Source organism: Terrapene carolina, unplaced genomic scaffold, assembly GCF_002925995.2.
Source record: "Terrapene carolina triunguis isolate 2854851 unplaced genomic scaffold, T_m_triunguis-2.0 Scaffold247, whole genome shotgun sequence".
NCBI lineage: Eukaryota > Metazoa > Chordata > Testudines > Emydidae > Terrapene > Terrapene triunguis.
The window spans coordinates 9,464,165-9,490,021 of NW_020664598.1; the positions used below are offsets into that span (position 1 = coordinate 9,464,165).

At 39.6% G+C, this 25,857-nt stretch overlaps 2 protein-coding genes across 7 annotated transcripts; one reads left to right on the top strand and one right to left on the bottom strand.

The window, feature by feature from the left end:
* Positions 1–450: 450 nt before the first annotated feature.
* TDG (thymine DNA glycosylase) lies at positions 451–21,078 on the bottom strand. 6 transcript variants are annotated; one of them, XM_026657594.2, is made up of 10 exons: positions 20,930–21,078; positions 14,767–14,915; positions 10,417–10,634; positions 9,819–9,888; positions 6,288–6,423; positions 6,118–6,200; positions 5,940–6,034; positions 4,613–4,784; positions 4,150–4,278; positions 451–2,530 (listed from the first exon to the last, which is right to left on the bottom strand). In XM_026657594.2, the coding sequence occupies exons 1-10, from the start codon at positions 21,040–21,042 to the stop codon at positions 2,397–2,399; spliced, it is 1,299 nt and encodes a 432-aa protein (XP_026513379.1). In that variant the 5' UTR covers positions 21,043–21,078; the 3' UTR covers positions 451–2,396. The 6 variants fall into 6 exon arrangements, with proteins under 6 accessions (XP_026513379.1, XP_026513382.1, XP_026513381.1 ...); XM_026657597.2 differs by lacking the exon at positions 20,930–21,078 and adding an exon at positions 20,806–20,896; XM_026657596.2 differs by lacking the exon at positions 20,930–21,078 and adding an exon at positions 19,168–19,209.
* Positions 21,079–21,180: 102 nt separating this feature from the next.
* CUNH12orf73 (chromosome unknown C12orf73 homolog) lies at positions 21,181–25,349 on the top strand. Its single transcript, XM_024223288.2, has 3 exons — positions 21,181–21,308; positions 21,714–21,864; positions 24,877–25,349. The coding sequence occupies exons 2-3, from the start codon at positions 21,757–21,759 to the stop codon at positions 24,970–24,972; spliced, it is 204 nt and encodes a 67-aa protein (XP_024079056.1). The 5' UTR covers positions 21,181–21,308; positions 21,714–21,756; the 3' UTR covers positions 24,973–25,349.
* The last annotated feature ends 508 nt before the right edge of the window (positions 25,350–25,857 follow it).

Consider the following 25,857-nt stretch of genomic DNA (forward strand, 5'->3'; position numbering starts at 1 on the left):
TGAATCTATACCAGCAGTACTTTGTGTTGAGTACAAGATGTTTTAGCTTTTCTAGTCCTGTTTTTTTAAGCAGCATAAAACCAAAATGAAAGAAACATTTCAATAGGTCTAATTTTCAAAACACTACAGTGAAACCATTCAGCAGGTGTTTACATGCATCATAATCAGATCTCATCACTAGTAAGAGGGGAAAATATCACACTAACACAATAAGATATTCCAATGGAGTTCCTGATTTTATTGTGAAACATCTTTAGATTTTCAAGATAGGTTTAAAACCTCCATGTTACAGCACCAATTTGAGAGAATGCACACGTTACTTGCCATATTTAATTAAATGGTCATTGTACATTTAACTCTACTTTATACCTACATAATCTAGTAGGCGCCTCTGTCAAAGAACAGAACTTTCCCTTCAAATTAAAAAACCACCTTTACAGAAGTTATCTACTCAGCAATAGTAGTTACATGCTTCACATACTTTTGTTGAAAAATAAATTGAATTGTTACAAATCCCTGATGCAAGGCACTTTTGAGCACCTGCAGGAACATGTCCATGTAAACAGTGATACATGATACAGTACATTTTAAATAACAAATGAACAATTTACATATATCTTTGACCATATAATGAACAGCTTTACACTGAGGCTAACAAACATGATCAGAACCACAATGCACATTTTGTCTTGATTTAAAAAGTTCTCTTAGGACTAAGACACACAACTGGGGAAGAGAACTGTAAACATCAGGCCTGCCTCCCACTGAGCTGGCAGTGTGCTTCCTGTGTGTGTGAGATCCAAAGTTGTTAGCAGGCTTAGGTTCTACATTACCTGGATCCACGCAATCCATGATGGCAACTGCCAAAGTGTGGAAGAAAGGATAAAATTTCTGGTAGTGTAATATCTGACCAGTTTGGATTAAGAAGATACAGTTTGTGCATATTTCAAGTATACAAAGCACCTACTCTCATAAGATCACCAAAACATTAAATGTTTTGATCAGCTTATTGCTTTTACTTCAAGCCATATCTTCCCCTTTCTATTCAAAAGAGAGAAAGACAGTGATATTTTATACCCAAGCATGGAAAATTCATTTCACTCCCTGAATATTACATTGGCCACATTAGTCAAAGTTTGTCTAGAAACACAAACTATTTAAGTACTTTAGAAGACTGTATTTTCCAGGGTTGACTTTATATTCACATAGCAGCTGTCTATGGCTTTAACTTCATACCATAATTATTTTTTGGGGGAGCAAGGAGGAGAAATCCTCCTAAGCTCTTAGAGATCGTTCTCAATTCCTTCCCATTTTGGAAAGGAACTGAACATCTTAAGAATTATGCTCAGTTCTGTTCCAACCCCATGCTAGTTTTCCCTCTTGGTGACATGTGCAAATAAGCGTCTGCTCTTAGATTTTACAGGGAGTACGGCCCTCCCCATTTTCTGCAAGGATGCTCTCTAATCTGGCCAGTACTGAGGTATTCTCTCTCCCCCCATTTAGTGCTATTGCTGCACTATAAAGGAGCTGTTCAGTGTAAACCAAGTGGGAAGTCAGAGACCAGCCGTGGAGGAGAGGGAGGGCACTTCAGCTCCACAGAGCCCAACAGGCTCCACCTTATTTCTTAGAAGGCGAAGTTGATACTAGGCAGTCTTATTTCAAGACAACTAACCAGGAGCCTTCAAGCCCTGCCCCCGCTCAACAAACTGGATTCTCCTCCCCCCTTTACAAGGTGGGGGAGATGAGGTCTCAAGTCTCTTAGAGCTTCAGGTGCCAAATGGCAAATGAGCTGAATGGGGATGAAGCTTGGAAAGCAAAGTGGGAAACTCTCACTCGTGGCAGAGAACAGAAGGCAGGCCTTGAAAATGCACAATTCATGTAACTATGTTGACTTTAAAAAGCCCTATTCCCTGTGAGAGCAAGGCTACACTGTCAAGCAACAGTGGTAATCTTAATCAGCAAGTGGCTTTCATGTTCCCATTTTCCTCTCTGCATATAAAAGGGTTATGAAATATCCCCCCATATGAAGGAATCAGTAAAAAGTATAATTCCACAGACTACTGCACTACAAATTACAGAATTAAAGTAACCCCAAAAGAAATCAGTCTTCACATACGAGAAAGCAGTTTGTCATAAACTGCAAGAAATGGTGTAAGTTAAATATAAAACTCATATACAAAAAGGGCTACCTTTATTTTTTTTCCTTTTAAAATGCTGGACATTTCCTTAAAAATTACCTACTTCATAGGATTAAATCTACCACACAATTTGTTTGGACTATAATAAAATAACAGGTAAAATACTATTAAAATGCTTCAGTTAGAGAACTGAGGTACCATTCTTGATAACTGCATTAAAACTGCAGCATTTATGCACAGCTGCCAAAGAGGCAGCTTTTACACACTGCTTTCTTCTTGTGCCCCACTGTTACTGAATTCTGGAATCTGGTCTGTGAAGGACTGCATCATCCACTGTCCATTAGGAATGTCACCAAAGGATGACCCCCCACTGTAGCCTAGATTGTTTGCTTCTAGAAAAACAAACAAAAGTATTACTAGTTTAGCTGGCATCATAGCTATAGGAAAGTTTCAGAAAAGTTCATTTTGATGAAAGAATTTTCCAAGCATTTCCCCCCCACCCCTGCATTTTTCAATTAGCAACTCCTTTTCAATATTTACTTTTGATCACTCTCTAGTCCATGTTAACTTCCTAAAAATGAAGTATGTTTATTTGAATTGTGACTAAGTTTGAGCAGAAATCAGCTGTTTCACTAGCAATGAACACACAGAAAACATTTAAAAATCCTCAATTTTGTTTGTATCCTGCCGACCCAGTCTTCATAACCCCACACCAAACCCCATTGTGTTCCAGCTATTATATGAGAATAATAAATGAACTTGAAAGATCATGAACAGGAAACAATATAGGCAGCAATCTACATCAGAGCGCAAGATTAGGACATGAAATTTAAAGACCTTTATCAGAAGTTGGTAATTATTCATTAGTTCCCCTATATAGAATTTAAACCTGTTCTTCAGTTGTGACCAATGGCACTTCCTCCATTTTTGGTTTGAAGTGAAAACCAGAATTCCTAATTATGGCTATTCTGCTACAGTCAGAGTTCCAACTCTCATTCTATTCTCCCCTTGTGTTTTTTCTGTTGCTAATAGTTTTTTCAAACTCACTTGGGGCTGAAATTGTGTATTTGTGAAAGCTCTGCAAGACAGCAGATCTGACCCAGGTCAGGAAACATTCAGGCTCCACAGCATACATAAGCTCTACGTTTCTTTTTTTCTCCCCCACACCCAATGTCTCTTTAAAATTAGAAATCCAAGAAAAAGTTAAGTGCAAAACCTAGTTTGATGTAAGGTTAAGACAATGCTCTCAAAAGTTGGGGAATACCAAAAGTTAAGGTTTCCTACACATCATTAAATGGGATACACTATACAGTCTGCGGTTTTGGTGGTTTTTTAAATTTTATTTTATTCCTCAGTCTTAACAGTGTATTAATACAAAAAACTGCATTTACACTAGCCTTCAAATCAATTTATGAAGTTATATGGGAACCACAAACCATCCTGATACAGGAAAAATACATTTGAATACATCCTCCGTCACCAGTAGCAAGATGAACAGGATAATCTTATTTCTCTCTTTTTTAAATCACTTGTCAGGTCTTGCTATTCTTAGATTATAAGTTCAGAGGTAATGACTATTTCTTTTGTAATGAAAAGCACTATGTAAATTTATGGCAAAAAATGGTAATTATGATGCTCTTCTAGGTTGTTTCCATATATGACTTGTAAATGATTACAGTTATTTTTACACAACAGATTTGTTTAAGAATCCCTAAAATCTGATTTTGGGAAAGTTGCTGAAGTTGCAGAAAATATTTTATTTAAATACAAGTGAGTGTCCAGGAGAAAAAAAAAAAAAAAGTCTCCCCTCTTTCCCCCAAACAGAAAAGGGGGCCCTAATGTCCAGATAAAATGATATAGAAGAAATTATAAATTTAACAGTTTAAAGTTTTGAAGTACAACAGCATTTAAACAAAAACTGCCTGAAACAGTAGAAATGCAGAAAAATAATCCTAGTATATTTTCACATGTAAAGACTTGGGGATTAAAACCCACAAGTATCACTTTTTACCTGTTCCATTTGAAGTGAAGTTACACTGTTCATGCTCATAGGGGGTTTTCTCACTATAAGCACCACCATACGCTGCTTCGTAACCCGGATCATATTTTTCTTCTTTAACTGCCATCTTTTTAGCATCCTCTGGAGAAAAAGGCCTCAAATATGTTAATCTTCAGGATAATAGTAAACCATGAACATCACATCACACAACACTGTATACATGCAAGTTCTTATCCCACCTTCCATGAGATAATGGGTAATTAAGATTTTAAGAAAAGATGAAATAAGTAACATGCTTAGTTCTACACAGTCTGTTGTAAATTAGAGGGACTATAGTTACATCTTTCCTATAATACTTTATTTCCTTATACCCTGATAACTGCTGGTTCTATATATTATTATCTATCTCATATCAAACTTCATGATATGGCTACCACATAAATTTTAAGAAAAGATTACCAAAAAAGCACTATACCTTGTGCAAGCTGTAAGTCAAACGTATACTGCACCTCCTGCACCTCTGTGTTTGGCGTAATGCCTTTCAGTTGATCCCTTAAATCTTTAAGCTTTATGTAATAATGAACTTTATCCTGTGCACGTGGAAACTGAGCACATCTTGCACTGGATGATGGCATAACATAGCAGAGCTTTACGAGAGAGACAATAAAAAGGAAGCAATGCTAAATCAGAGGTCAGTAAAGCATCCAATATGTAAAAACTCAAGAATAAGTAAGCACTTAACCACATTTATATTTGTAAGTCTTTGTACAAACATTAATTAATCCTCAGGAGATGGAGTAATACTTCCTTGTTTTCGCTTACCTGCTGAGGATCTTACCTCAGACAGAGAGGTAAGATTATCAGCTGGCAGAGCTATGACAATTTACACCACCTGAGGATCTGTCCTAGAAAAACTAAGATTTAAAACTAACTCAGAAAAATTAAGTGACTTGTCCAATAAAGCACAATACTTATTTATGACTAATATAGTATTTATAAGGTTATGTATTTATTGCAATATTTATTAATTAGAACACAACCAACATGTTACATGGGGTTATTTACCTTAAAACAGATACAATATTAAAATTCAAGGTGTCCATCGAAGGGGTATTTTGAGAACGGTTTGTGGATCAAGTCTATGTATAGTCCATCCATGCTAGTACTTTATGGTCCACTCATTACTTACAGTCCATCACTAACACACTCTTCCTCAAAGAATTTTATTGAAACATCAAAATTCAACAGAGTGCAACTGCAAGTAACCTTTAGAAGGCTGCATTTAAAAGTACCGATCACCTTGCATGCCCAGATACAGCCATTTTGTTACTAGCTCTAATAGCACAGTGCCTGATGATGTGTTCCCTCCCCCATGCTTGGACTAGTGTCATGGTCATCCTTGAGTCCATAGGCGCTGACTTCCCCTCTAGCTGGGAGGGGAGGGAGGTGCTCGACCCTCCCCTCCGCCCCAGCCCCTGCTCCCACTCCACCCCCTCCCCTAAGCCCCAGCCCCGCCTCTTCCCACCCCTTCCCCCAAGTCCCCGCTCTGTCCCTTCCCTGCGTCCTCCCCCTCCTTTCAGCATGTAACTATCCTGCTGACAATAATACACCATTTCTAAAAGTAAACCTATAAACCCCTACAAAAGTCTGGCTGAGGAAAGGATTATATTTGCCCAATCCTATTCTCTTCTGTTTAAATAAGACCCCTTCACTTCCCCACACATTTTGGGCAAAAATCACCACCGGTGGTAAGTGGGTTTCATTGGTTTCACTAGTGTTGAAATAACTTTGCAAGAACTTACAGTTTCTGTGTCTGGGACTTTGTGGGGCTGTAATCCAAATTCCAATTTTTTAACTTTTACTCCAAAAACTTCTTTACTAAAAATGTCATAAATACCTAAAATGAAATGAAGGTAGATCATTATATGCCACATAGAAGGCTGCTGGAAAGAGAGAATGATTCAAAACTAAGATTCTCACATTTTCCATTAAAAACTGCTATGCGAGGTTTATACTTTTGCAATTTCTGCATCAAAATTCGTCCTCCTTCTCGAAACTCTTTGCTAAATGAGAAAAAACAATTGCATTCAAGATTAAGACCTTGGCTACTACTCATTGTTTAAATATGGTACTATCCTGCATTTTCCTACCTGGAGAGGTCTTTGCTACCTGGTGTTGTTCTTTCCACCATGTTTGTAAATCCAATACCATATTTTTGTGGTAAAGTGTGGTCATCCATATGGTTCAATTGTTCCTCACTCAGCCCAGACAAAAAGAGACACTTCCCTGTGAAGAGAGAAGATACAAGTTTACTCATATGCATTCCGAAATACTTCAAGGTGCCAAAATACTATAATGAAATATTTATTTCTAAGGAGATACTAAAATGAAGAAAAACATGAAAGCTATTTAAAAAAGGGACTGCCCAGTATATAGTATTGGAATGCTAAAGAAATACTCCATGTTAAGCAAACATCATGTATTTCAGAAGATGATTGCCTTGTCTACATTTATTTATTTTAAGACTGCTTATAGTGAGCATTGTTTCTATACCGCTTCAAGATAGAAAATCCCTGCTGAAAAATGTAATGCCACCACCCGATTCCTTGTTTCCATAAACAGGACTTTAACTTTTAGGAACAAATTTGGAGCTTTAATTTTATGACTGAAGTAGAAATGGAACAACTATGATCAATATCTATTTCCACATTATTCTGTTTGGTTCCTCTTGTGAAGCCCAGGACCACAAAGTTAGCATTAGAAGCATTATCCTAGGTATGGAGAATTCATTGTGGTGCTGGAGAGAACACATTTTCAGCAATTTTTTCCTTTCCTGCAAGGGCTATAAAACAAACAAAAAGAGGCTGCCAAAACAAAAAGCAACAACAACAACAACAAAAAAAACCAAACGACACACCACTACAGACTACCAGAGGTTCAAAACAAAGAGCAGGAAAAGAAAGCAATATTGTTCAAGCAAACAAAGTTGAAAGGTTAGTTAACTTTATAATGAAAGTCTTCAAAAAAATCTAGGCTGTTCTGATATTAAGCAAGTTGACACTGTTCATGTTAGGAACCCAAAATGGTGCAAGCCCTGGCTAGATATGAGATCTCCTCAAGGCTCTTCTGAACTGCTACGCATGTTCAACACATCCCCTGACTTTTACGGATCTCGATATCATGTCTTCAGTCAGCAACCAATCATATTTTTACTATGAAAGCCACTCCCCTTGATGTTCATCTGTTATTCTCCCCCTACTTAAAAATCCACACCAATTACCACCATTTCAGAGTTGTTTTTTCCGTTATATTTTTCGGCATGCCTATTGTTAGTCTAATTTACTAACTTATCCTGCCATCACTTGTCTATTTGTATTGGCCATGGATTGTTTGAATTTTAATAAGTAGATTAACATTTTATTGTATTTGAGTCATGTTATGTGCTGTACACTGCCATGGAGCTCTTCAGCATAAAGTAAGCACACTTACTTTTTTTATACTTAAGTTCTTATTTTACGTATTTCAGTACTATTTCTGCCTCTCACCAATTTTTGATGTAGCATGAAAAGTTTAAAATAACAAGTTTAGTTTGTCTCACTGTAAACAAGCATCTTCATACTACATAATGGTTTTATCAGCATGCACACATTTGGACTGATTCATGATAAAATATACATTAAGTCGAATGCTCATTGTGATGCTGGCAGATTAGATGCCAGCTCTTGCCCAGGCTGCACGCATTAGCTAAGAACTGACAACCTCATAGTCGGGGACCAGATCAGGTCCCACCTGTATGTTGGTTTTGCTCAAAACATATTAGTCTTATAAGAATGTATTTCGTGTTTAAACTCTATGAAATGCTTGTATGTTGCTGCATGCATTAATCTCACTTATAATATCTATAGCCCATGTTATAAGGTAGTATTTAAGTGTTTGCTCTGAAACAGTAAAATCTCTCCAGTCAGGAGAAAAACATTATCAAGTGTGAAATACTAGATTGTCAGAGGAGGTGGTGTCTCCTGCCCAACCAAAGAAGGCCCATAGACACTGACAAACGGCTGTGGAACATCAGAGGACAAAAGACTGTTTATTGCTCCCCCTCCACCTAAACTCGTCCCATCATCTTGTACTCTGGGGGAAAGGAATACAAATCCCTGTCAAGAAGAAACTGCATCTTTTTGAACTCTGAAGGGCCCAGAGACTCTAAATTGAAGCCAGACATCCCCAGAGATCCTCCAGGGTCTGCCCTGAAAGACAATTTGAATAGATAGATCACTACAATTCTGTCACGCTTAAGATTTAGATGCAAACTCATTTGTATGTATGTTTACTTGCTTTAACCTGTAAATAACACATTTCTTTTTTCTTAGTTAATAAACGTTTAGACAGTTTATTACAGGACTGGCTATAGGCACTGTCTTTGGTGTAAGACCTAGGGTACCAATTGATCAGGGATAAGTGACTGGTCTCATGGGACTGGAAGCAACCTGAATGTGGTGTGATTTTTTTTATGTAAGTGACCATTTTCCATTAAGTCCAGTTTGTCTGGGTGGCAAAATAGACTGGAGAGTCTAAGGGTACTGTCTGTGACAGAATGTTAAGATTGTTGTAATAATCCAGGAGTTCACATTTGTTACTGGCTTGGTGAAGTCTAATTATAGAACAGTAGGCCAGTTTGGGGTGTCTGCCCTGAGGTAGGCACTCAAAGTTGCGAGCCACTCTAGACAGCGTGACACTCATTTCAGAGGAAAATAAATGAAAAATCCACTAACACAAAAACCCAGTACAAGATGTAGGCACCAGACTTGTGTCTCATACATAGCCTTTAATCTGGATTTATCACTCCTGTTATCATCAACAGGTGCTCACACAGATCAAGGGCAGACAGTCTTTTATAAAGAACCCTGAAAACAAGCTATGCACCTACCTACAACAGGAAGTGGTAGATAAGCCCTAGTTTGTTTACAGTGAATCACAAATTAAGTCAAATTTTGTACTTCTCCCTTCTACCCCAATAGCAACATTCAGATGAAAAATGAAAAAAGTGTCCAGAATTATTAAAATAAATATGAGGCAGTTGTAAAGATATGGCAGTATTTTTTTTTTTTAAACTTCAAATATGGTGTACCATTAATGTTAGAAACTACCAGTTCGGTGAATTGGAAGGGGAGGGGGAAAATGGGTTTGTGTTTTATTCAGACATCTAGGAGATTTGTTAATAAAGAGGTAAATACAGAATTGGTAGGGCATTCAGAAAATTATATTTGGGAAAGATGGGTTTTTTTTTTTTCCCTTTCTGTATTTATTCTGAAAGTTGGTGACTGCTGACATAAAAAAAGCCATGAAAACTCAATGCTTGTAATTTGATTTTGATTTAATTATATGCTGTAATAAACTAAGATTAAACAAAATTGTTTTTTCCAATTATATAATCCTGTAACTATGTTTACATAATTCTGAACCCGCATTTATAAACAAGACCAGAGGAATCATTGATGATACATCTTTGTTTTGTTTGTGTGGCTTTATATGATAGAACATAGTAGTATGTGCCTGTCATTAAATTACAGACAATGCTGAGAGTGTTTAAAAAATTGAAAATACAAACAGCCTCATTTAAATTGTCACATTATGACAGAATTCTGCAAATCCCAATAAAAAGAAAAGAACAATAAACTTACAAAAGTGGTTTCCAGGTCCAGGGTAATGATGCCCTTTGTAGGCTGCCATTAAACCCGGGTTTATGCCAATCTACAGAGCAAAGCATTAGTAAATTGTAGCTTCAAAAACATAACTATTAAAATAATGAAGGGAAAAGGGAATACGTTTAAACTGATCTAATTACTTGCAAATCTTGCATAATAATGCATTTGTCAAACCTATTAATCACAGCTCAATTAACAATTTTCAATTATTTCAAGATTTAAAAAATTTAAGACAAGAACTCAATTTATAGGTATAATGTTATAGCATTACCGCAACATATATTTTACAACAGTTAGGTGTAGCACTTAGGGGGAAAACAATAAGGAAAGAACACTCAATAATAGTATTAACAGTTTCCGCCTTTCCTCATATTTAAATTTAAGATTTTTTCATAAACCAGAACGCTGGTACTATAATCCTTGACAGAGAGTGCGAAGCTACTGCACACAAACAACAACTTGGATGTTACTTTATCCTGTGAAACCTCATCATGAAAATGCTAGATAAACAGTAAAGTAAATCATAATTCACGAGGTACAGACTTCAAAATGTTACTTAAAATATATGACTTACAATTACAATATCCAGATTGAAGGTCAAAATATCAGGAAGAGTCTTGGTCAAAAGTTCAGCTTCAGACACACCATTAAAACGATCCACTTTTCTTTTGACTTTGAATGTATCTGTGATCTTCTCTTGTTTGCCTTTTGATTTAGTTGATTTAGCTGCTTTAGCAGCCGGTTTTTTTGGCTCTGTTGATTTGGTTTTTCTCTTCCTTCCCTTTGTAACTTCTGAAACACAAAGTAATAGATTCCTTTTTGCACGGCTTTTCTAAAAGTGTAGTAGAACTGTTTTTAATAATATTGAGGTCAAACATTAATACAAAAATATGCTGCTCAAATTTTAACTTGTCTACTAAAAACTGTTCATCTTCATAATATTTATGCAAAATAATCCTTACATAAAACAGCCTTCAGCTGAAACTCTGTATTCCAGGTTCGGTCTGTGAACAGCACTAGTCCATGTCAGAAAGTGAAGTTGTGGAGGTTTAGGTTCATGCTGACAGACAGACAGTACTGGCATATTTTGCTTTGACAGTTGCTGGACATGTAAAAGGGGAGCATTTGGTTTCATTTGCTAGTGATGAAAATTAGACTCATTGTCCAATGGAGTGCTACTTTATCTCATTGGGAATATCACTTGACAGGATCCCCTAAATCAAAACCATGGTTCTGGCTTAATGAATATCACACAAAAATGGTTACTTTATAGAAAATTTAAGATGTTCTCAAGAAAAGTCCACATACAAGTTTCCTACCATACCGCCTTATTAACTATGCCTATTGCTAATTATTTGGCCACCTGGGACTTTACTAGAGAATTTAAGTTTTACGGATAACCCTTTATAGACACACATCATAGTTCAGCTATAAATTATAACTGACTTGAAGAGTTACACGCTTGATAGCCACAGTAAATACTGAGAGTTTCTCATATTTTCTTATATGCTTAGCTGCCCCTATCTTATCTCACTATTTGAGAATTGTTCAGAAAACAAACAAAACCTTTAAAAGTTCTTCCATGTTGAAAATACATGCAGAGCAAAAACTACATGCACATATAATCAGAGTAGCCACTATGAATGCATAGTAAAATTTATTTAAAAAACAAAAAATGCCACCAGCTCATATTGCTTAGATAGCAGAGCAGACAGCCTCCACGGGGAAGCTTGGCACAACTACTTTGCTGACCAGCAGCTAAAGAGCAGGTAATATTTCAGAGAAGAGGGATCTCAAATAAATTTGAAAATATTTGGTCTGACTTTCTAAAAATCTTTAGTAATTCCAAGTAGATGGAAACTGAGATGTTGCTCTCCTTTTCCCTCCATGCTCCCCTTCCTTTCCTGTTCTTTTTGTCTCCCTCCCCTTATTTTTGGGACAAAAGTCAATATAAATTGGAAAAAAAAAAAATCCACCCTGACCAAACTACCACTATTTCAGTTCTCACGGTGGAAGAAACTACAATGTTGTGGCTACAGAATACAAATCAAGATAGCAGTAGCCACACAGATAATTTAGGCTAATATGCCATATACACCAGTCCCTTGGAAACACTTCAAGAGGTAAGAAAATTTCAGAAGCTTTTCTTTTGTTTTGTGGGTGGAGGCAGAAGCAGTGAAGTCTAAGTTCTACTCTGCTATAGGGGACCTCAGCTTTATATATATATATATATATATATATATATATACACACACACACACACACACACACACACACAAAGGCTGATGATTAGAGATCACAGTTTCTCAGCACCTCGCATACTTCAGGGTGCTGGGTGAATGGTATATCAAAAGAAAGAGGGAAGATAAATAAAGATAACATACAAGATATAAGCTTGCCTCTACCACAAAACCAGCCCTACAGCATATAGAGGAAATCTAAATAAAATTGCACAGACATCCCCCAGTGAGGCATAACTTTAAACTTGAGTGCACCATTATCCTTTCCATTTGACAAAGTGAGACCAGAGGGGAATTTGTTATCTAGGATATATATGAACAGAAAGTAATTCATGCAGTTGAGAAAAATCTTTATAAACGTATAGCCTAGAATTTCTATATTTACTATCAGTTCGGACACTACCTCGGTCATGACATGTGATCCTAGTGATGACTTTCTGCCCACCATCATAACATTGAGGAGTCCGGTGGCACCTTAAAGACTAACAAATTTAGTTGGGCATAAGCTTTCGTGGGTAAAAAACCCCACTTCTCTGAAGAATCTGTTAGTCTTTAAGCTGCCACTCTGATACTTGACATCCTAACATGGTGACTCTAATGAACAGGGCTTGAAAAACTCAAATGCCCATTTAACAGTGGCAAGTGGTAAGTCTAACCCCGTCAACGAATGCAAAATTTAAGCTATTTTATTTTATTTTATTTTTTAAAAACTTTCAGCATGAGGATAATCTTTGAGATGAGAAAAATATAATGAAGACACACTGCCTTCCTGAGTCTGCAGACATCCCTGGTGCATCTGTGGCAGAACTGCAGTGGGCAGCAGTGAAACTGTCAAGAATCATGTTAATTTCACACTCTTGTTGCTGCTATTTAGGAAAGCTATAAGCAACAGCAGTCAGTCACCGAGTTATTCACAAGGAAGTAGGACCCAAAAAATTGAAGTCTGTGGGAGCAGCAGAACAACCGATTTCCCTCCATCTTCCTCTCCTTTGCCAGTAGTCACAGAATAGAAGAGACCCACCCTACTCCCAGTAGCCAGACTCTCAAGGGAGAAGAGCAATGTCTTCCTCAATCCCAGCAGCTAAAACAGGGTTGAATTTCAAATTTATCAGACACCTACTACCCAGACTTTCACTACAGATGGAGCTCCCAAGAAGGGTCCAAGGACAGCATCCTAACAGGAAATCCCCAAAACCTCTCCCTTCTCAAGGCTGGGAGTTGATGGGCTTCTCACCGGAGGAGTCACACCACCCTGGTCTTCCATATCTGTCTCGGGAGAGTAGGTTTAGTCCTCTTGTTAGTAGGTGTCTAGTTAGTTTTTCAAGCCCTGCTAATGAGCCTGTGGAGACTTCACCTAGTTCTCAGTGTTCACAGCAAGACCTGGAATAGCTCAATAACAGAACACTATTGGAATACCTAAAGCAAAATGGAAGTGTAATTAAAAGACACTGTTTCCTCATCACAACATGTAACTCTCCCCATGCAAGAGATGCCTAACTGTACTAAATACAATACTATAGTTGTGCACTAACTGTAGTGAATAATATAGTGTCTCTGTTAGAGTGACCAGAGCATTTACTGCTTGAACTAGAAGATGAAGATTCACTATACAATTTCATCTTGCCAAGGGTTACAGCAACTATTGTGAAAGTAAATATTTATGTAGATGTGGCACACAATTAGGCCTGGGATGCCATCATCCCAGATTTAACATTCTTGCATTATGTTAGCATTATTCAAGTATGGCAGATATTACAAGTAGGAAGCAATAAGGTGACACTATTACACAGGCTCCTATTCTGGCATACTTATCACCAAAACTAGTAAATAGAAGATATACACCTCTACCCCGATATAACGCGACCCAATATAACATGAATTCAAATATAACGCGGTAAAGCAGTGCTCTGGAGGGGCGGGGCTGCGCACTCCGGTGGATCAAAGCAAGTTCGATATAACGCGGTTTCACCTATAACGCGGTAAGATTTTTTGGCTCCCGAGGACAGCGTTATATCAGGGTAGAGGTGTATATAAAGGTTAAAGAAAGAAGATAATAGGGGCTACCTAGAAATGCCCAGAGCACAGAACTGAAATGTATCTCAACAAGTGGTTTCTAGCCTTTTCATACTTGTAGGTGGGTTAAAGTTAGTTTTTAAAATAGTAATTACAAATTCAGATGATTATAATGCACCACAAAAACACAGTAATTAAATATGTAACCCTAATAAAGACTTGCAGTAAAACAAGATCCTACTATGCTAATTTTACAAAATTGCTATGAACATTTACTAGCTGAAGCAAAAAGTCTAGCTGCCGGCCTTTTACCATGATGACTGATTTAGAAAAACCACAACACAAAAATCAACTAATCGTAGTTTACTTGCCTATGAAAATAATCACTCATCATGAAAGATTACAATTTGGCAAGCCTGAGCAATGTCAAAACTACAACCAGGGTTTGCTTTGTATTTTCCTATACACATGCAGCAGGTTACAAAAAACAAGTTTCTGAACACTTGTTCAAAAAGTGCCAAAAAGAGAAAAACCAGGAGATTAGAGAAGCAAATTATTAAGACAAATCATCCTTGAAAATCAACTACTAAGTATCAATTTCATTTTCAGCCTCGTTAATCAAGATTTTAATTTTATAAAATATATAATTTATATTAATTTGGTCACACTACCTTGAATAGGTTCTTGAGTAAAGTTTGGATCTGGAATGCCCTCTACAGTCTGTTGTTCATTCATAATTTCCATGTTAGGAGCTGCAGTCATCATTTGATGGAATGGAAATGTATAAAATGCTTGAGCTTGCTGAAGAGGAGAATAATATCTTTAAAAAAAATAATTAATTGTTAGCCATATAACATTAATCTCTCAGAACTGTCTTAAGTTTATAACCTGTTCAGTACATTACTTAATCAAAATAAAAGCATGGCATTCTTAACCAGGGTTGGCATACACTGCATGTTATATTCTCCAGTTACAGTCTATTACAGCAACACATAGAATATCCAGTTCCATTAAATGGCCAATGCTTCTGATCACATAGTGGGAATCAAACATTGCTGAACACCCCATCTCCCTTTTAATTAATTTAATATTAAGCATACAAGAATCAGAATATTCCAGTCACATTAAATATACGCCTTATTTTCTCCCACTTTTCTATAACTCAATTATAACTAAAGGTTGCGATTCTTTCATGGAGGTCACGGAAGTCACAGATTCTGTGACTTTCCACGACTCCATGACTTCCGCAGCAGCTGGGCCAGCTGCTCAGGTACCCCACAGCCAGTCGCACTGGCCACTGCTGGAGCGACCCAGGGCCAGCTGCTCCGTCGGTCCCCGGGGCCAGCCGCACTGGCTGCTGCTTGGGTGGCCCTCGGCATCTGGCTCTGGGGTGCCCTGGGGACCACCTGAGCAGCAGCCGTCTGGAGCACGGTCCCCGGGAGCAGCAGCCGGCCGGGGGGTGGGGGGGGAAGGGGGGCAGAGAGTCAACCCCCAGCACTGGAGCACAGCCCCCCGGGCAGCGGGTCCCCAGAAGTAGAGATTTAGGGGTATTTTTGGTAAAAGTCATACTTTGTTGAGGAAGAGTCAACATGGTTTTAGTAAAGGGAAATCATGCCTCACTAATCTACTAGAATTCTTTGAGGGGGTCAACAAGCATGTGGACCAAGGGATCCAGTGGATATAGTGTATCTAGATTTTCAGAAAGCCTCTGACAAGGTCCCTCACCAAAGGCTCTTACGCAAAGGAAGCTGCCACGGGATAAGAGGGAAGGTGCTCTCATGGATTGGTAACTGGTTAAAAGATAGGAAACAAAGGGTAGGTATAAATGGTCAATTTCAGAGTGAAGAGAGGTAAATAGTGGTGTCCCCCAGGGGTCTGTTCTGGGACCAGTCCTATTCAACATATTCAGAAAAGATCTGGAAAAAGGGGTAAACTGTGAGGTGGTAAAATTTGCAGATGATACAAAATTACTAAAGATAGTTAAGATCCAGGCAGACTGTAAAGAGCCATAAAAGGATCTCTCAAAACTGGGTGACTGGGCAACAAAATGGCAGATGAAATTTAATATTGATAAATGCAAAGTAATGCACACTGAAAAGCATAATCCCAACTATACATATAAAATGATGGCATCTAAATTAGCTGTTACCACTCAAGAAAGATCTTGGGAGTCATTGTGGATAGTTCTCTGAAAACATCCACTCAATGTGCAGCGGCAGTCAAAAAAGCGAACAGAATGCTGGGAATAATTAAGAAATGGATAGATAATAGGACAGAAAATATCATGTTGCCTCTATATAAATCCATGGTACGCCCACATCTTGAATACTGTGTGCAGGTGTGGTCGCCCCATCTCAAAAAAAGATATATTGGAATTGGAAAATGTTCAGAAAAGAGCAACAAAAATGATTAGGAGTATGGAATGACTTCCGTATGAGGAGAGATTAATAAAACTGGGACTTTTCAGCTTGGAAAAGAGACGGCTAAGGGGAGGTCTATAAAATCATGACTGGTATAGAGAAAGTAGATAAGGAAGTGTTGTTTACTACTTTGGCCTTGCCTACGCTACCAAAATAAGTCGACCTAAGTCAGTAGTTACCGCAGTGGTTCGTGGCCATACTATGCCCCCTATGTCTGTGGTGGGCATCCTCACCAGGAGCGCTTCCACCAACTTAACTGTGGGGGGCACTGACAGTGGTGAGTCCTGTGCAGAGCTGACAACCAACAGGAAATTTAAATAACGCAGCGCCTACACAGACACTATGTCACCATAACTACATCAAGCAAAGTGCTACACCTCTCGCGGAGGTGGAATTATTAGGTCGGTGTAGTGGGGGACCCACATCAGTGGAAGCAGTGGTTCCCAAACTTTAACAACCCATGAACCCCTTTCACTAAAACGTCAAGTCTTGTGAACCCCCCTCCTAAAAATGAATATTTCCAGGGATTTTCTCCCGTACCTCAGCATAAGTTATAAAAGCAGTGATCTTGGAAATATAAAATTTGTTTTTATGACATGCTTATTACACACTATTTATTATTATTTATCATTACAGTATTTTTAGTACATTATGAAAACAGCAACACTCTTCCAAGATCTCACTTTTGTAGCTTGTATCACTTTTGATTAAGCCTGTTATAAGACAAGGCTCCTATCAGAGGTGCCAGTGGGAAAAAGGGGTACAGGGGCAAAGCCCCCACACACCCCAGGAACTGGGGAGCACCGCTGGAAAAGTGCGGGGCACCACCAGAAAAAAAGGGGAGGGACCCATGGGGGGGGCACGCCGACGTGGGGGCAGCACATGACCCTCGTCACCCCCCCCTGCACTGGCGCCTCTGGCTCCTATGTTTCATCAAGGAATATCAGATGTGAAACAGCATGAAGGTATTTAAGAAGCCAACTTAAAGAGGTCTTCTTACACAAGCATTCAGGTCTTGAGCAGTCCAGGCAAACAACGTACGTTACAACAAAGCTTAAACTTGTTCTTCATAATAATTTAAGAACAATGCTAGCAGCCTATTTAATTTTAAAAACAGCAAAAAATATCCACCTCCCTTTCTATTTCGTATAAGGAGTCTTGAAGTTTAAATCTCCTCAGTGTGATAGATATGCTTGCTTTGATCTGCTTAGTTCTTGGAAGTCCCCAAGGCTCTGGGCTGCTGGCCCCGTGCTCCCTATGGATAGCTCTGTCCGCCATTAAGGATTCCCCCCCACCCACCCCCAAGAACTCACTGTAACATTTCATGAACCCCCAGGAGTTCACGAACCCCAATTTGGGAACCACTGAGTGGGAGCAACATTGTAGTGTAGACACTTACAGAGTTAGCTTGATGTAAGCTGCCATACAACGACCTAACTCTGTAGTGTAGACCAAGCCTTAGAATTAATTGATACAAGGTGGGTGAGAGAACATCTGTTATTGGACCAATTTCTGTTGGAGAGAGAGACAAGCTTTTGAGCTTATACAAAACTCTGACCTGAAGTAGAGCTGTGTGAACTCGAAAGCTTGTCTCTCTCACCAACTTGGTTGAGTAAAAGATATTACCTTACTACCTTATATCCTGGGACCGACATGGCTAGAATAACACTACATACAGACACCCCCTGGGTTACGCAAATCCGCACTTACGGAAAAAGTTCCATAAGCTAGAAATAGGGGTTTTTTTTGGGCGTAATGGTCAGATATACGTTTCCGAATTACGCAAAATTCAGGGAGCGTCTGTACAACAATTAGAATTACCTGACTTTTGCCCACTTTGAATTTACTTAATCTTCCATCAAATTATTTTATCTAACACATGCCGAGTGCATGAAGCACTCTGGGTTGCAAGATGGTATAGGTGCCTAGGTGCTTTGAGGCAATTAGCCACAGCGCACACTGTTTAGCATCTTTAAGCAATATTGTACCAAGCACTGGCCAGTGACATCAGTGACACTCCTGCAACCCGTACACAGAGACTCCTACTCCCCATATATACTCATAGACCTGCCCAACATAGAGTCCCTGCTCAATACATCCCCCACATATGGGCACAAACTCCCACTCACAGACACAGGTCCCTGCTCTGCTCCATAAACCCTTAGTCTATACAGAGACATCCCACCCCCCATCCACATGTCCCTGCTCCATACACCCTTAGTCTATACAGAGAAACACCCCCCCAATCCACTCACAGACACAGGTCATTGCTCCATACACCCTTAGTATCCACACACCCACGCCACCCACACACCCACATTCACAGTCACCTCCCGCTCTATCCCCTTCACCCCCCGCGGACAGACGAGCCGAGCGCCCGCTGGACCCCATCCCTGCGGCTGCCCCGCCTACGTCACCATGCGCGGGGCCCGGCCGTTGGGAGCCGGGCAGCCGGCTCGGGGGGGCTGAGCAGCGGCAGGGGCCTCCCCGCGCCAGGCCTAGGCCCGGCTGCCCCGTGTACCTGCCCGGCTCCTCGGCTTCCATCCCCGGGCGCTGGTGCGTCCGGCCTAGCGGGCTGCCGTGAGCGCCAGCAGCAGAGCCCGTCCGCTGCCCCCTCCCCGCGCAACCCCCCCGGCCTCTTCCGCCTCTTACACACAGCGCCGCCGACCTGCCAGCCGAGCGAGCGGTCACGTGGGGCAGGGCAGCCAATCCGGATCCGGCACCCGCCGGGCCATGACCACGAGGCCTGCGGGGGTGGGGAGAAGGCAGAAGAGGCGAAATGGGGTGAAAGGAGACGGGAAAGGGGGCGGGGCCAAGGACCGGAACGTACCACAGCAGCCTGTTGGATGACTGATTTCCCCCCGCCCCGCAGCCTGTTAAATGACAGACCCAGACCGCTTGACATGCGCCGGGATTGTGTCATGGCTCCAGTTTGCTCTGACTCCCTCCCACTTTCAGGCCTTTTCTCTTGGCAGTACAGGGGGGCGGGGGTGGTCACCGGGCTACATTCGCGACTGGGTCCACACTAGACATGATCACAGACTCGAATGCGAAACGCTCTGAGATTCTTGGGGCTAGAGAGAGGGGATCCGTAATCTATTGACATTCCTAGTAAATGGGGCTCTCAAACGGAGCCACAGTGAAGTAGGATTCGGATGAGAGGCTGGGCTTTGGTCACAGTTAAGGCATCGCTGACCATAAGACGTTAAAAGCACCTGTGTACTTCTTATTTGGGAGAATAAAGACAGAATGTGATCAGTGTTTGCCAGACCGTCCATCTAACCTGCCCATACTACTGGTTGCTCTGTGCACATCAATGCAAGTGCATGCCCCAAAAGTAAAATCACACAAGGCAAGAGAAGAAATCCAATAAGCAGTCTATAGTAACTGTTAAAGGACATGCCAAAGCCTTTAAAAGAAAATACCACTGTATTCCACAGTAACAGTTCTTAACACTGCAGCTTATAGAGTTATGACAGAGGACTAGTATATTTCCATATGGCTACTTAAAGACTAACAGATTTATTTGGGCATAAACTTTCATGGGTAAAACCCTCACTTCTTCATGCATCTGAAGAAGTGGATTTTTTACCCACGAAAGCTTATGCCCAAATAAATCTGTTAGTCTTTAAGGTGCCACCAGACTCCTTGTTGTTTTTGTGGATACAGACTAACACGGCTACCCCCTGATACTTGACATATGGCTACTGTAGCTCTGATCATGCAAACATTTGTACCTATGCTTTCCTGTATGCATGTGTCTAGGCCCATTGAAGCCAACAGGGCTATTTATGCTTAAAGGTAAGCACATGCAAAAGTGCCTTGCTAGATCATGGTTCACACAAATAAAGTTAAGATGGCATGTAAATGTTTGCAGGACTAGGGCCTATACTGTTGTAACAAGACAACTAGTGTTACCATAGAACTACAGTTCTCCTATCACAAAGCATAAAAAATCCCAAATCAGGCCCCAAATATGAGACTGACATAAAAATATTTGTCTTCTTATCTTTGAGCCTTTAGTTATCACATTTCTCCCCACAATCACAAGGGTTAGAAACTTTAAACAATAAAGTAAATAAATAAACCAAAAGCGGAGATTCTCTCATAATTACACAACGCCAAGAACTCGGGACAACTAATGAAAAACACCAAACGTTCTGAACCTTGGCAATTCCTATACTGTTCCTGGAGTGTTAACATAACTACAATTACTAGTGTTAGGAGTTACTATCCTATTACTACAGTATTTTATTGTTAATGTAATCACTCAGTTAATGCTAATCTTACCTCAGGGGGGTGGGTTGCTACAGTGGGCTAAGCCTTTAGGCCACTGTCGTGTATTAAGGATAGAGCAGAGAGTCTCTGAGGGATGCGTTAGACCACCCAGGGATATGAATGAACACAGACTTACGGAGCCAAACAAGGGACCAGTGAGGGTGCCTCCCTAATCACCGCAGCATCCTCTCTCCCCAGCCAGTTTGGAAAGGGGCCTTGCAGCAGCGGCTCCCTATGGGGATCTCCCATTTGCGGGGAAGCGAGGACAGACTGGCAATGGACGTAGTTCCGTAGCAGCTGCTAGAGTCACGTGAGCGATGACATGCGTGCCCTGAGTCACATGATTTGATGAGATTTGCTCAGCTCCTCCTGCAGAAGGACGGGCCGGCTACCTTGTCTCTGGGGCCTTGGTGCTGTTCTGAGCGGCGAGCCTATCATCCGGGACCTCCTTCTAATGTTGTGTCCTGGGCAGAGAACAAGTGCTGTCAGACCAGCGTAGTAGAGTTTTGCTGCATGTAAGTAGGTGCATTTTCCATGCCTCAATCACCGGCAAAGGATGGTGTGTGTAGCATGGTTGGGTAGTGGGGTTGTCTCCGGAGTTTGTGGAGTTGCCTTTGGGGTAAGGACAAAGAATCCTACCGGCTGATGTCCACGGGGGGGAGCGGTTACCTCTGTAGTGTGTTGCAGAGATTTGAACATTTTAAAAGCACTGTTTCTGCTTTATCTGCTTTTAAACTTTTTAAGTGAGGCTCCATTGCAAAAGGCCTCCCCTCCCCATCTCTATTTCCTACCGAAGGTGGATGTGAATTAACCAAACGCGGTTTTTTGCTAACAAATTCTAATAGGGCGAATTGTATTTCAGAATGGGCTAGTTGGCATACTAATTATTGCAACTTTTCCCCCCCTAATTCTTCACTCAGTCAATTGGAGTACTCAAATCTCAAGTGCTGTCTGCTCTTCATCATGCCTGCTGGGGTATCTTGGTCTCGCTACTTGAAAATGCTCAGTGCAAGTACATTGGCTATGTTTGCAGGTGCAGAAGTTGTGCATAGATATTACAGACCTGATCTTGTAAGTGATTTAAAGTTTTGATTTTCATTTCATTTATAATGGCTAAGTAATATGTGTTTTGAAATTTCTCCTATAGGAATGCTGTTCAGTGGACATTGTTAAGGTCACTGTGGCAAAAATACCAAAACACTTCTATTTCAAAATGTTAATATGCTTGTTTGTCAGTCCAATAATAAGGAAAAAGAGGTAAATATGTGAAGCTGCTAGAAAGTCATGTCTCAGGATTTTTCCTCAGTTTTGAAGAGCAATGTGCATCAGACATTAAAAGAAATTATCTAGTTTACCCAGAATGTAAAACATTCTGCATATGTGCAATGAAAATTGGCACTCTTCTTAGCGTATTTTTGTCAGAGTAAAGTTACCTTTTCTATGGGGTTATAAGATTCTTTTCCGCTCTAGACTAGAAGAGCTAGAATCCCAAGTCAGTAATACCTACAAGATTTTTTTTTTTTTTTTGCTTAAATCCGAGTCAGCAGTTAGTTGCTTTCACAGCTTGGTTGGGAAGCAGATTGTAGTAGTAACACGACACCACATGCAGAGGTAGTAGTTTTTCCAGGACCTGAAAGTACACCTCTACCCCGATATAACGCTGTCCTTGGGAGCCAAAAAATCTTACCATGTTATAGGTGAAACCGCGTTATATTGAACTTGCTTTGATCTGCCGGAGCGCGCAGCCCCGCCCCCCCGGAGTACTACTTTTCCACGTTATATCCGAATTCATGTTATATCGGGTCGTGTTATATCGAGGTAGAGGTGTATATAATAAACCTTCATTTTTAAAGGCATTAGACACAGAACCAGGAAAAAGTAAACTTGTTTTATTAAGACCTAAAGCTCAGAAGTGAACTTTTGGGCAAAGTTGGATCTACTTACGATTTGGGTGGAAAGCATGTGAAATTTTTGTGAATTCAATTCTAAACCAGGTGAAATGCTACAGTTTTGGTAGAGATTTGTAGTTTGCTTTGTCTAGAAATTCAAAGGGTGAAAAATCTATGCAAATCAAATGTTGGAAAAAGTATTGCAATTGTTTGACATCTGATTCTTACAGCTTGCTTTTTACCTTCTATATTTTTCCAAGCTCTTGACTTTTACAACCTTTTTCTTCCTTTGTCCCTTTTACATTAGGAAAACATTCCCTCTTCCCACAATATTCCTTTGCTTCAAAAAATGGAGCTGAAATTAACATGGCTTTGTTGCCTTGTTTATACACTAGCATAATCTACTATTACCACAGCTGTGCAGATGCAAAGTGTGGCTGCATAAAGCGTAAAGTATCTTATGTGGCTCCCATGTAAACAGTTGCTGTCTTATTCACGCAGTGGTAACCGAGCCTTTATTATCTTCTCAGATGGATCTATTTATGCTCACACTAGTATCACACACACTTTCTATTTAGTCTTCCATCTTTCCCACAAAAGGAGAGGAAATAGAATCAACATTTTGTTGTTCAAAGCAAATACATTAAAAAGAAACTGAATTTAATACTTAAAATCTGCAGTCCTGGAGAGTGATGTTCTGGCATATTATGATATTATGGCAATATCAGCACAGGGTACTCCAAAGTGTCCCACCAGTATGCCTTCTCCCTGATCTGGAGGCAATCCTTCGAGGGTTTCCATGCCTATTAGATCTGTTTCCATGCCTATTAGATCTTTGGCTTCTCTCATAAGGCTGCTGACAAAAGTACCAGTTGCGGTGATAGTAGATGTGTCCACATTGCAATTACTAGGTAAAGGGTGGTTTCATTTGAACCGATTGTCTTAATCCAACAGCCATCAGATGGTAACTGGTGACCTGGTTTAAACTTGAACCAATGCCCTACAGCTTCTGCAACCTATAAACCATCCCACTCTGTCTGTAGAACTTTTGTTGTTTAAACTTGTGTAACTTTATTTCAAAAAGTGGCGGGGTAGCTCTGCCTTTTAGTAGAGGAAACAAAAGACCAGTTTCAAAATAGGAATTCTTTAAAAAGAAAAATTATACTTGAAGAATCTTCCCACAGTTAACAGTGATACTTTTCCTACCAGTAGATTAGTAATTAGGAAGTATATAGTAATTTTATGAAATGGTTTCTTTGACATATAATGACAAAACAAAATGTATAGCTGTACAAAATGCTCATCTGTAGTTATTTAAACTAATGAAGACTCTAAAAGCTTATAGCTTTAAAAGCAGCAAAGGTTAAATAATATGAAGGTTTTTTTTCACCCCCAGTGTAGGTGTTTCATCTTCAAGACCAGTGTGAGGGCTGGTGAGGTTGTGAATTTCCACTATCACCCCTGTTTGGTGTGAAATCTGAAGCTCCCTTTGGCAAATTAAATGTGTACTGGCCACATAATACAGCTACTTTCCTCTTCTGAAGAGTAGAAGAGGCTCTTGTTCCTGTGGCCAAGCACTTACCATATTCTCCCACCATTTTCAAATTGTATCTTTGGGAGTCCTTATGCACATGCACCCTGACCAGGTTAACTGGAATGGCGGTTACAAAGGTGGATGACTTAACTGAAGTGAGACAGCTGCTTATCAGGAAACCATGTGGCAATACATGATTAAGGGAAGGATATATCAGTTTGAGCTATATTCTTAAGGGAGATGGTGGAAAAACAGTTCACTCTAGATCTCTAGTAACTAAAATGCCAGCCACATTTATAATGTCCTATAAAATAACCAGGTTTCAGTGGCTCTTCTCCATCCCTGGAATGGAATTTAGTACTGTGGGAAGGGTTCCTTAGAAAAGGTATTCCCCACCTCCCCCAAGATCAAGTTGTTCCAAAGGACTAAAGTCAAATTGCCAGATGCAAGAAGTTCAAGTTGAATTAGAAAGAAATTTGGTTGATGCTAGAGATCAGTCTACAATTAGCTCAAGAAAGAGGGAGACAAAATTTTAACTTGAATGTAGTGTTCTTTTCTGCCTCTCAGGGGATGTCTAATTTTCTGTAAATTAGCTCCGTTTTCTATATCTCAGTCACAGATTTTGAGCACTGACATCTCTTTGTTTTATTTATTTTATAGACTATACCTGAAATTCCGCCTAAGCCTGGAGAGCTGAAAACGGAACTCTTGGGTCTAAAACAAAAACCAAGCGAAGTTCATACTTCACAACAATGACCACAGAATACTGAAGTCATGAAGGGTAGAATTTTCAGAAGTGCCTAAATAACTTAGGGTCCCGAGTCTCATTTTCCTACGTGATTTAGGAACCAAAGTCATTGGGACTTATGCACTTCTGAAAATTGTACCCAAAGTCCATGTATGAAATGCTGTAGTCCTGTAAATCTATATTTCTATTTATTTAAAACAAAAAAAACCTTGTATGTAAGAAATAATTGAGGAATCCTGTTTATCAGAAATCCAGCCAGTTGTTCATTAAAACTCCTTGTATTTTTGTTTTCAGAAGAATATAATTTTTTTGTCCTGATTACTCTGCAACAATTTTTAAAATCTATTGAAAGTATAATTCATATTGGCTCCTAGTCTAAATAAATGTTATTAGGAATTTGAAAATTAACAAGATTTTATTAGGATTAATGTAATAAAAATTATTATAATTACAGAATGCTCTGCAGACTCAGAAGTCATCTTCTTTAGTACAGATCACTAGAAGTAGTGGCTTGACATTTTCTGTAGCACCACCACATTGAATTGATTAGCCTTTGTAAAAAAAAGTTTAATTTTATATAAGTGGACATTTAATACTACAGTGTCATGCTTTAAATATTTTCTCTAGTTGTACGTGCATATATACATGGTATCTGCAGACGAGGTTAAATAGAACTTTGCTTACTATTGCTTTTATAAGCAGTTATGCTAGATTTCTCATCAGAAATTTTGTCAGCAAATCCAGCTTTTTTCATAATACTGTTTATGTATATGTATAATTCAGTGTAGCTGCTGTTCTTGTATGGAGGGGAAAGGCAGAAACAGTGGATTTGAGTGTCCTGCTAGTGTGTGTGTGCTTGGTTTTTTGTTTTTGTTTTTAAAACGAGCAGATGA